Source organism: Monopterus albus, unplaced genomic scaffold (assembly GCF_001952655.1).
Source record: "Monopterus albus unplaced genomic scaffold, M_albus_1.0 scaffold339.1, whole genome shotgun sequence".
Taxonomy (NCBI): domain Eukaryota; kingdom Metazoa; phylum Chordata; class Actinopteri; order Synbranchiformes; family Synbranchidae; genus Monopterus; species Monopterus albus.
In genome coordinates this window covers 188,802-201,360 of record NW_018128219.1, presented here as the reverse complement: position 1 = coordinate 201,360, position 12,559 = coordinate 188,802, and the positions used below count along the sequence as shown (strand labels likewise).

At 40.3% G+C, this 12,559-nt stretch overlaps 2 protein-coding genes across 8 annotated transcripts in view; both read left to right on the top strand.

The window, feature by feature from the left end:
* The window catches only part of cunh6orf136 (chromosome unknown C6orf136 homolog), a 15,522-nt gene extending 10,164 nt beyond the window's left edge, over positions 1–5,358 (top strand). For both annotated transcript variants that reach the window (XM_020624829.1, XM_020624828.1), the window contains exons 4-7: positions 2,668–2,756; positions 2,898–3,098; positions 4,562–4,631; positions 5,073–5,358. In XM_020624829.1, coding sequence (XP_020480485.1) covers positions 2,668–2,756; positions 2,898–3,098; positions 4,562–4,631; positions 5,073–5,216 — 504 coding nt within the window. In that variant the 3' untranslated portion in view covers positions 5,217–5,358. The remainder of the gene's footprint in view (positions 1–2,667; positions 2,757–2,897; positions 3,099–4,561; positions 4,632–5,072) is intronic.
* A 5,259-nt stretch (positions 5,359–10,617) lies between these two features.
* Positions 10,618–12,559, top strand: part of LOC109974583 (regulator of G-protein signaling 1) — a 20,417-nt gene continuing 18,475 nt past the window's right edge. For 2 of the 6 annotated variants that reach the window (XM_020624832.1, XM_020624835.1), the window contains exons 1-2: positions 10,619–11,320; positions 11,512–11,839. The gene's annotated coding sequence lies outside the window, so the exon portion shown is untranslated. The other 4 variants (XM_020624838.1, XM_020624837.1, XM_020624833.1 and 1 more) reach the window with 4 other exon arrangements.

Sequence of the window (12,559 nt, the reverse complement as noted above, 5' to 3'; positions counted from 1 at the left end):
TTCTGAAGGAAGGAACCGTGGAGTTTTGGAAGATTGTGCCGGTTGAGAGATATCCCAATGTCAAACGGGCTGCACTCAAACTACTGTCAATGTTTGGGTCAACTTACATCTGTGAATCACTTTTTTCGACACTGAAACAAGTGAAATCAAAGCATCGCTCTGTTCTTACTGACACACATGTGAAAGAGTTACTACGAGTAGCCACAACTGAATACAAGCCAGACCTAAAAGAGATTGTGGAAACCAAGGACTGTCAGGTGTCCCACTGAGTCAAATAAAAGGAGGTAGGCTGATTTAAATCCATGAAAACTATTGTGTTATGTAATTAGGTGTATAAGTTGTGAACTGTTGTTTGCTCATCTGTTGGGTGGCTCTTTGTAGTGATAAAGTCTTTTTTTTTGGCTCATTATGGCAAACAGGTTCGCCACCCCTGATCTATAATATAAACATGGCTGATATTTATCTATATCTCCACTGTAGGATTGCAACGGTGTGAGATTTTCATGGCATAACCATCTCAGAAAATATAATTTTCATGCTATTTTGGTATACAGTATTACTGAATTACTATTATTATCAACTACAATGACCCTCAGAGTAATGAAACCAAACAGGTCTTTTTCTTTCTATTGTAAGTGACTGTGACAGTTGATTGGCTGGATCGCAGCTCTACAGCTTTACCTGATTTAAAAAAGAAAATACATAGCTATAACATGTTGCATAATTAAAGCAGGCTAGCTTGTAAGTTAGCAGCAGCAGTAGGGGAAGTATTCACATCCTTTACTTAAAGTCATGCATTGAAAATGTCAAATAAAAGTGAATATTATCATGAAAATGTACTTGGTGTTTAAAGTAGACTAGTGAGTACTGTTGTACTATTACAACCCCAAATTAGAAAAAGTTGGGACAGTATGTAAAATCAAAATCTGGGCTTGTATATATTTTATTATCACATTAGCAGCCTGTCACTCATGAACTGATGTAAAAACAGGACATGACTGTTGTAGCTGGTTGAGCTACAGCTCTGCTGAACTAGTTTGTGTTCAAGTGCAACTACTGATTATTTTATGGTTTCATCTGCTGATTATTTTCTCCATTCATCATTTGAATGGTTTTAAATGTACAGTTGGTACAGAAAGTTTTCAGACCATTTGTTGTTTCAGACCTATCTTAAAATGAATTCAGTTCATTTTTCTTCCATCTACACACAGTGCTCCACAATGATGAAGTGAAAACAGGTTTTTGGAGTGTTTGTAAATTTATTGTCTCTAATTAAGAAATTTGGCACGTGTTTTATGCCGGATGCTCTTCCTGAAGCAACCCTGATTTGAACCCGGACCGCAGCGGCGAGAGCGCTGCGCCTTAACCACTAGCCTACCAGGGAAGGTTCTATTATCTCTAATAAAACACTGAAATATCTAATTTACATAATACTTGGCTGAAGCACGTTTGGCGGTAACGACAGCCTCAAGTCTTATTAGAACGAAGCTACAAGCTCAGCAGCTTTCTTTTGAAAATGTCTTCCATTCTTCTTGGAAGAATCGTTCAAGGTCAACCAAGTTGGATGGGGAGTGTCGGTGCTCAGCCATGTTCAGGTCTCTCCAGAGATGCTCTATTGGGTTCAGGTCCAGACTCAGTTTCCCTGAATCCACTCCTATTTTCTTGGCCTTGTGCTTTGGGTTGTTGTCTTGTTGAAGTGTAAACCTTCGCACCAGCCTGAGATCGTGAGCACTCTGGAGAAGGTTTTCCTTCAGAATTGCTTAATATTTTTAGGGATGTAGGGATGGTATTAGTGGGCTGATGCTCAGTGCCTGGTTTTCTCCACACACACTGTTGGGAATTGTGGCCAAATAGTTCCATCTTTGTTTCATCAGACCAGATGCTTCTCATGGCAAACTCTCAGAGGGCTGTCATGTGCCTTTTAGTGAGGAATGGCTGCCGTCTGGTTGCTCTATCAGGCCTGGTTGGTGGAGGGCTGCACTGATGGTTGTCCTTCTTAAGGTCTCCCATCTCCATAAAGGAACTCTGGATCTCATTCATAGTGACCCCTTGACTCACTCCTGTGCTCTGGGGCACTTTTAATGCTGCAGAAATGTCCTTGTGTCCTTCCCCAGATCTGTCTTGATACAGTCCTGTCAGGTCTGTGGACAGTTCTCAACCTCATGACTGTTTTCACTCTGACATACACCACCAACCTTGTATAGACAGGTGTGTGCCTTTCCTAATATCCTTTGCATTAAATTAGGTGGAGGTGGACTCTAGTCCAGCTGTAGGACCACTGATGGGAGTAGGAAGTGTCAAAACAAAAACAACAATATATATAAATATATATATATTTATATATATTGTTGTTTTTAAGGTGACATGTGTCTCCGGGTCCCACAGACCCGAACAGAGCACAAGGGTTAAATTGCATCTCCTACATCTGATCTGACAGCCACCTTGGTGTCAGGGCAAACTATAGTGGGCAGCTGAACAATGACGGGTCCAGTGAGGTGACAGTTATTTGTCACTGAAAGTTTGCCCCATATGGATTAAACTGTATTCCTGTCTGGATCTGGACCAGAGTCTGCCTGCTTTGGAATGTAGCTGTACTTAACAGTACAATGAGTGAACTCACTGAAAAGCTCTGCCTCAATCAGAGACTACATTTTCTTCGTTTTGCAGCTTCCGAACTTCTTCATGAAGAACCATGATTACACCATGTATTCCAGTGATATGGAGTTCATCAATGGCCTCGTGAATACCAAGACCAGGTGAATCTGCTGCTATAGTCTGGGCTAATGATGATATGTTATTACAAACACTTGCTTTGTCCAAATTATGTATATGAGGTAACATTTTGTGATTGTGTGACTTACGGAGTGGCCCGACTGTTGCTGTGTGTGTTGGTGTAGAGGTCGTGCGCTGTACCAGCTCACCATCTTTCTGTGGCGTCTCCTGTGTCTGTGTTACTACGCTGAGCTTCAGCTGGAAGTACTGAAGCTTACCAAACACATGGAGGATGGGACTGTGAAGGCACGCTGGAGGATCAGAGGCCTTCCCTTCCACTGTCTGCTGCTGCGCTTCTATCGAAAAGACAAATCTCAACTTTACAGGTAACACACGGTGCATCTCCACTGTAGCTTATAGAGATGAAACCGTATGAAAATGTAATATCACAAATATGGCAACCAAAATTATGATGGCTTTCAGTATTATCAGCATTGTGAAAATGTGCTGAACATGTTGACAAAGTGCTGATGCATGAAGTGAAATGATTCTTTTGTGGTGTGTTGAAAACCACAAATGAAATTGGCAGCACTATGCAGTTTTTGTAGATGAGGATAAGGGACCAGTAGCGTTACTGGGTTTGCCTGCTCCATGCCCACTCTGTAGACAAGGCAATAGCAAATGTATTTTTATTATCCAGACCACACACACACTTTCATACAAATGATTTCTAGTCGCAGACACATTTCCAGTGTCAGAATAACATTGAGTCTTGCTACAGGCGAGCTGCGCTGACGTTGTTTCAGTCATTTAGTGTAAGGTGTAAGTTAGTGCAAGTTACTTTCTGATAGAATCTGGCATGTTTAACATTATCCCAAGGCTTTAGTCTGGCTTGGCTCATGCAAACAGTGACATGAACATTGTAAACAACCAATAGGTGGAAGCAGCATAGCGGCCAACAGCGGTAAATGCATTATATATCTATGGGTAAATATGAAGGAGGCTCCGGTGACTCTGTCCCTCAGAAGGCACAGTTATGTTCACTGTCCCCTTTCAGTCAGACAGGGTCGTGTCCACATTCTGCTGTCTTCTGTTTGTCTTTTTTGACTGTTTTTTCCAAGAACAACACTGTTCACACACAGAAATCCAGCTGCAGTCCTGCAAATAGTGACCCTGCATGAACTCGGACACATTGTCTTTAGATGTGAGAGGGTGTCAAGCTTTTAAAGGTCTTTAGAAAGCTGAAAAATCTATGGAGTACTATCAGTACTGTCTGCAATAACCCGAAGTAAGCTCTTCCTGTAGCTGTGGCTTAAACCTAAATGACGTTCAGGAGGAATTCTGGACCATTCTTCCTACAGAACTGCCTCAGGTCAGACATATTCTTAGGACGTCTGGTGTGAATGGCTCTTGAGGTCATACCGCAGCATCTCTGTTGGTCTGAGGTCTGGGCTCTGACTGGGCCGCTCCAAAAGGAGGATTACATGTCTCCAAAGCCTTTTATAGTAGATTTACTTTGACATTTAGGGTCATTGTCCTGCTGCATCACCCAGCCTGTTTTGAGCTTCAGCTTGCTGACAGCCACCCTGATATTATCCTGTAGGACACCTGGATAAACTGGAGAATTCATTTTCCCTCCACAATGGCAGATCCAGGGGCAGCAAAGCAGCCCCACATCATGATGCTCCCTCCACCATACTTCACTGTTGAGATAATGTTTTCATGTTGGTATGCGGTTCTCTTTTTACACCATACATAGCGCTGTGTGTTCTTCCTAAACAGTTCTACCTTCGTCTCAGTGTCTTAAGTGTTTCATTATCTCTCTTAATATAGATGTCTTCTGTTTTAGGTTATGTGATGCGTTCTCTACGTTTTACATTAAACAGGATGGACTCATTCACTGTCATAAAATTGAAAAGGTAAGCAACTAACTCCATATACATGCTGACACAAGTGTTTGTGTGAGGTGTTACAGAAAGTCACAAAGTGGTTTAACACTGCTGCCCCTGATAAAACTATTGGAATTGGAGTTTCTGAAGCCGTTAGACAATCCAATAAGCTTTTCTTTTAGGTATATTCAGGCTTTAGCCTTGCTGTTACTGATAAAACTGATAGAAAGAAGGCAGTGTTCAGATCTTCAGCTCAGGCTCTCACCACTGTCAGTAGTGTAGTTCAGGTGTCATTGAACTAACATCTCTTGTTTTACTGACTTGTCCCATTTTCACAGAAAGAATGCCTGTATGGAAATTAACCTGTTGATTTACCGTGTTTAAAATGTCAATGAGATGACTATGTAGACAGCTGTTTTTTGCATCATGCTCTGCTTCCTATTTTGACTGTCCTCTGTCACTGTGCTACAGGTGATGCCAGTTCAGCCCCCTGTGCTGCCCAGAGTAACTTCCCTCTTGGCAGGGGCTCTGGTGGCAATGGGGGCGCAGGAGCATCGGCCTGCTCTCAACCTGCTGCCCCTCCTCCTGTCCTCGCTGCGACAGAGCAAAAATTGACACCAGGATGATCATTAGAGGAATAATGGCCAGTGAAATCAGCCGAGGTCCATGTGACTCCGAAAAGTCTCATACATACAGAAACACATTAAAAAGGAAGGATAAATTTTCTGTTGCATCTGAATTAAATATTAAGCAAGTACTACACACTGCTTTTCCTTTTTATCCCTGTCAGGCAGCTTGTCTGCTGTTGTGATAATGGATAGCCGTTAGTTTTTGTTACATTAAACTGATCAACGCTGCAGATGTTTCCTGACATTAGGACATACTTTGATGACAGAAATCTCAGAGATGAGAGGAGCATCTGCAGTAAGACACAAGGTAATTTCAGATGTGTTTTCACACTCCTGTATTAGACAGAGGCCAAATTTGTAACACAACTCTTAACATCTGCAGCATCACATATTTCAGATGGCATTGCAAAATCAAATGTTAAGTTCACACTTCCCTCTCTTTAACGGAATAGTTCAGCATTTTTGGGATTGGATTTATTTGTTAGTTTCCAAGAGTAAGATGAGAAGATGGATGCCAAGTTTTCTAAAATCTTTATTAAAGGAAAATTCTGGTATTTTTCAACCTAGATTTTATGTGCTAACTTTACATTCAGCATCTTTCTTGTACAGATATGGAGCTGATCAAAATCTACAGTGCATATAAAAATATTCACCCCCGTTGGAACTTTTCACCTTTTTTTTGTTTTTTTAAACACTGATCAACCGAAAATCTTTCATGTCAAAGTGAAAACTGATCTTTACAAAGTAGTCTAAATTATTATTAATATAAGAAGTGAAATGATTGTAACTTTTCTATTTTAAGACTGAGTGTTCTTTCTGGCTTTTGACTCCTTACCTGACTCCAAAGGAGAGCTGCACAAGAATTCCTATATGCCTAGACTGTCTGTTTATGCATAAATGGCAAATAAAAATCTGTTGTTCAAGAAATGAACATACAGTAACTCCTGCAAAACCACAAGCTCTCTTTTACATGTGTGTGTATGGGATGAACTAATGACACCACAGGTTAATCAGTGAGCTCCCTCACCTGGTAGCAGTCCCAGCACATTTATAGTACTGTTAAGATGGAAGAGGAATACACAGACTGGTGCATCATGGGCCCCTTAGCACACACAATTTGTATTTAAACTCCACATAGACCAAAACCTGCAACAATCTATTCTGACTATTCATTATTAGAGAAACCATTTGAAACAAGTTTTGGTACAATAATGGGAAGGTTGTCTGGCGGTTGTGGTAATGTTGATCAGTCAAATTTATTGGTTAAGTCTACAAGGCCAATTTATATAATCTACTGCTTTGGCAGGTGGTTTTTCATGATGGCAGTGCTTTGTCTTTGCCTTACCTTTTGGTTCTCTTCATTTCACTAAATATGCTCACAGAAGGACGCACTGGTAAAACTCAAGATTACAGGACTAAAAGTCCTGACAGATGTTCAACTGGACTATGTCACACACATGTAGAGATATTTTAGAGCCACCAGACACGATGTTCTATTTCCAAACATTGATCTTTGTTCTGTCCCTGTAACTCATTATAGACACATTGTACAGAACTGGAAAGCCAGAGACTGCAACCATCAGCTTTTCCTCTATTTTGTTTAGAGTTTAATAAGTCTGACATTCTGTCACATAGTGGAATAAGAGTTGTAAAAAACTCTGCTTCTGCTTCACTTGGATGCCTTAGGAATCTTTGCCCACTCTCCCCTGCAAAAGCTTTCAAAATCTTTCAGATTGCGAGGGCATCTCCCATGCACAGCCCTCTTCAGGTCACCCCACAGATTTTCTATTGGACTCAGGTCCGGGTTCTGGCAGGGCCATTCCAGAACTGATCTTCTTCTAGTAAAGCCATTCTTTTGTTGGTTTGGAGATGTGCTTTGGTTTGTTGTCATGGTGAAAGGTGAAATTCCTCTTCATCTTCTGCATTTTGTCAGAGGTCTGGAGGTTTTGTGGCAGAATTGACTGATATTTCAAAGTTTTCAAAATTCCTTCCATGTTGACTAAAGCCCCAGTTCCAGCTGAAGAAAAGCAGCCCCAAAGCATAATGCTGCCACCACCATGCTTCACTATGGCTACGGTGTTCTTTTACAGTAGGTCAGAACAGTAGCTCAGTCGTTAGGAACCACAGAGACAACCTGCTGCAGGACTTGCTTTAAAAGAAAAAAAAAACTAATGCATTGTTGTGTCGCCAACAAACAGGTGTCAAAATAACTGCTCAGTTGAACATGAATGAATGAAGACTTATTAGATTATAGCATATATAGAAGATTATATAGCATGTTGAATGCTTCCAGTTGTCCCTTAAAAATTAGTAGCTGAACTGTAGTAAATGTGATTGAGAAATGTACCCTTGTTTGTTATTCATGCTAAATGCAAAGACATCTTTGTGTGGGAACAGGTTCATTTGATCTTTTAAGGTGGGTGCTCAAGCATTGTTTGTAACTTCACTGTAATTTTTCACACAGCTTGAGAATATTTATTGCTTCTTGAAAGCCTGCAGGAAAGCATGCTATAACAATCTGTGGTGCAACGGGACATACTCTGGTGTATTATTTATCAGTCATGTCTGTATGAAGGCATGACACATCAGGCTCTCTGCTGCATAATGTACACAACTACTGCCGCCATAATAATTGTGAATCCTGGTTGTGTGAATAAAATTAATTAATAATTAACAGTATTCCCTTTTTTGTATGGTGATGGGAGTCTGTGTGTCCATATTGGTCCAGAGGAGGATATACAACAGCTATAGACCAGACTGACATGACATTTGCTGTGGATATTCACAGTTCTGGGTGATGAACCATGATTTATTGAGTTACCTTTACCTTAGATGCACTGTCAGCTCTGACTTTGCATTTAAGCACAAGAAATATTAAAATTGACCGCACAGATTTTGTAATGAATACTGCAGACATTAGGGGCCACTTGCATGGTGTTATACCCCAGTTCTTTTATTGGACAGATCTGAGTAAGGAAGAAGTCTGTCTTTCTTGATTTTAGTTCTGGTTTATTTAAAAAAAAATAAGTAAAGATTACAGAACACAATCCGGGTTGTTCCTCCCTCCAGAAACACACACACTCTGGCTGCTGGGGACAGGAGATCCCAGAAACACAGAGCCTAATACATTTATCAGTTTTTGGCTAACCCCTGAAGTCCGTCCAGCAGACTCCATCTCTTATCTAGAGCTCCACAGGCTTGGAGCAGCTGCGTGTTACCTAGTCATAACAAAATGAGGTAGCTCGATGTGTGTGGATGTTGTTACGTGGTGCGTAACTAAAACAATCAGACACAAATCTAACAAGATTAATACAAGAAAACAATTGGTGTGATGGCTTGCTGCTAAGCTTCAAACAGAACAGACTAGAGCAGACTTTTAATCTTACTAAATTGCATTACTAATACATTAAAGTCTAAGACATTAATGTCTAATAATTATCTGGCTAATTTATTAATTTCTAACAATTTGAAAACTCACTCAACAGAAAATGTACTCATCTACAGTATATTTGTATTCTAAGCTAAAACTATTGCAAGCTAAATCAAGAGTCCTGCAATACCGTGGTGTGAAAAAGTGTTTGCCCCCTAAACCTAATAACTGGTTGGGCCACCCTTAGCAGCAACAACTGCAATCAAGCGTTTTCGATAACTTGCCATGAGTCTTTTACAGCGCTGTGGAGGAATTTTGGCCCACTCATCTTTGCAGAATTGTTGTAAGTCAGCCACATTGGAGGGTTTTCGGGCATGAACTGCCTTTTTAAGGTCATGCCACAGCATCTCAATTGGATTCAGGTCAGGACTTTGACTAGGCCACTCCAAAGTCTTCATTTTGTTTTTCTTCAGCCATTCAGAAGTGGACTTGCTGGTGTGCTTTGGATCATTGTCCTGCTGCAGAACCCAAGTTCGCTTCAGCTTGAGGTCACAAACGGATGGCCGGACATTCTCCTTCAGGATATTTTGGTACACAGCAGAATTCATGGTTCCATTTATCACAGCAAGTCTTCCAGGGCCTGAAGCAGCAAAACAGCCCCAGACCATCACACCACCACCACCATATTTTACTGTTGGTATGATGTTCTTTTTCTGAAATGCGGTGTTACTTTTACGCCACACATAATGGGACACACACCTTCCAAAAAGTTCAACTTTTGTCTCGTCTGTCCACAGAGTATTATCCCAAAAGTCTTGGGGATCATCAAGATGTTTTCTGGCAAAACTGAGACGAGCCTTTATGTTCTTTTTGCTCAGCAGTGGTTTTCGTCTTGGAACTCTGCCATGCAAACCATTTTTGCCCAGTCTCTTTCTTATGGTGGAGTCATGAACACTCACCTTAACTGAGGCAAGTGAGGCCTGCAGTTCTTTGGATGTTGTTGTGGGGTCTTTTGTGACCTCTTGGATGAGTTGTCGCTGCGCTCTTGGGGTAATTTTGGTCGGCCGGCCACTCCTGGGAAGGTTCTCCACTGTTCCATGTTTTCGCCATTTGTGGATAATGGCTCTCACTGTGGTTCGCTGCAGTCCCAAAGCTTTAGAAATGGCTTTATAACCTTTTCCGGACTGATAGAGCTCCATTATTCTCTTTCTCATTTGTTTTTGAATTTCTTTGGATCTCGGCATGATGTCTAGCTTTTGAGGATCTTTTGGTCTACTTCACTTTGTCAGGCAGGTCCTATTTAAGTGATTTCTTGATTGCGAACAGGTGTGGCAGTAATCAGGCCTGGGTGTGGCTAGAGAAATTGAACTCAGGTGCGATAAACCAGTGTTTTGACAGGGGGGCAAACACTTGTTCACACAGGGCTATATAGTTTTGGATTTTGTTTTCCCTTAATAATAAAAACCTTCATTTAAAAACTGCATGATGTGTTTACTTGTGTTAGCATTGACTAATATATAAATTTGTTTGACGATCTGAAACATTACAGTGTGACAAACATGCAAAAAGATAAGAAATCAGTAAGGGGGTAAACACTTTTTCACACCACTGTAAATCTTCTTTGATGACAAAATGTACAGTTTCTGATCAAACTCATCTAGAGAGATTGCCTCAACTGTTTGCTCTTTTTGGAAGTCATCTGAGCTTCTGTTGAATTGTATACTGACAATAGATTCTAGTTTTTGTTTATTATTTTTGTTTTTGTTTTTTTTCTTTTCTCTCAACTCTATCCACTCACCCCAACCGGTCAAAGCAGAAGGTCACTCACCAAGAGCAGGGGTCTGTCAGAGGTTTCTTCTGTTAAAGGGAGTTTTTTTCCTCCCCGCTGTTGCCAAGTGCTGCTCAAGGGGGGTTTCAATATATACTGTATATGCATATAAATATATGTATATGAAACATTTGTACATTTTACATATGTAAAATCAATCAGTTGTTTACTAAACTTTACAACAACCCAAGTCATGTTTTTTAAATGACATTGTTCAGAGTGGAAACACTTACCCCCTAATTAATCACCTTACCTTAATTTTCCCTTGTTTACGTTTGTGCTTTCCTCAATATGAATTAGATTTTTTTTTTTACTTTATTGAACAATTACAGCATACAATCATCAGAGAAAGAGGAACATATGACATGCCAGAGAGGAATCCATAACCACAGAGAAAGGAAAAAACAACCAAAATAGTCCATAGGCTGGGGGGGATTTATACAGTAAAATTGTATCTGTGAAATAAATTAATAGTGTTCATTGCCTTTTTGTTTTTAGATGAAGAGATTATGTCACTATAATTTTTAAGTCTTTCATGAAGACCGAGAAAGTTGCATTTATATATAGCTAGAAGAGCTATAATTTAGCTAGAAGCACGATGAGGTTAGTAACAAAAAAGGAGTAATTGCTCTCTATTTCAAAAACGGTGTAATACAGGATAGCGTTCTCAAATCTTAAAGAGGTCCATGAGGATATGTTGAGGACAATGAAATCTCTCCAGTTGTGCTTCCATCATTTTCCCGAATAAACCACAGCTCTGAACGCAACGTCATAGGACCCGCTGACGTCATCACGAGAGTCCCTTTCATATGCCTGAGCGCTGTTGTGTCTTGATAGCTGTCACTTCGATCAAGTGTACGGTTTATTTTAAAAGATGTTCGTGTTGAACCTGGTAATTAAAGCCGTTTACACCTCGATAAGAAACATCTAGAAAACTAATAAATGAACATTATTAGTAGTAGTTGTAGTTAGTACTGAAAGTGGGATGGATTGAATTTTCTAGCATATCCATTTATATTCTTATTACATTCTTCAGATTTTCCTGTTAACTCACGTTAAGGTCTCTTTACTCTGGTAACACAGCCTGTATCTGTAGGTCGTGTTTTCTGGGACACACCTCAGAATATGGCATGAAAGAGTTCCTCTCAAGAAGTCTGGGTCTGACGGACAAGTTCAGACAGAAGTATAGGTGTGGCAGCAGTCCTGAGGAGGACGCCCATTCTGTGCCAAGTGTCACGGCAGGAACTAAGTCTGGGGACGGCAGCAGCATCGCACGCTGGGATTAGCTTTCTTTGGGGACCTGAAGTCGGCACTGCTGGATCCCGAACCTACACTTTATGCACATATTGCTCAAGAGGTCCAGAGAAAGCAGCGATTTGCCATGGAGAAAATGTAGCAGCTGTATGATGAGGTAAACACATACTGGCGATAATCAACCACAGCCCACAAGAGCTTGGCGGTCTGAACGCCTTGGTCCAAATGTAAGACAACTGTTGCTTTTCCTACTGCAGCGGTGAGCAAAATTACATGGAGTGTGAATATCGTATAAACGAAGTGAAACAACTGTCAAACAATGTCAGCAGGATGGCACAGTGGCAGAAAGTTGTCAGTTCGGCTGTTCCTTCTGACAACAGTGGCCATATGTTCTCTTGTTCAGTCAGGACTATTTGGAAAAGAAAAAGTTTGAAGTAATGGCTCATTCTCCCGAGACGGTGGGATCTGGGCGATACAAGTCTGGTGAAATGTATTCCTTCTTATATACTTACATTTTTTTAAAATAATATTAACTTATACATTTGATGAATCCACACCAAGTAGAGCTTAACCTATTTTTTATACGTCATTAAAACTCAGTGCTGTCTTTGTCAGTGGTGTTATCTATAATGTAAACGGCATTAAATGCACATGAACATATTTTTTCTCATTACAGCCTAAATGTTTACTTAAAGGTACAGCGTGTGTGAGCTGAGGTAATAAATGTAATTTAATTTATTTTCTATCTATATTTTGCTTGATGATTTGTTATGTAATCAGTTGATAGTTTAGAATTAGTATAAAAAAACTTCTGGTTTGAATATTCCTCAGCTGTTGTTGTTTTAAAGGAAAAACGATGGTGCAAATCAAATATATA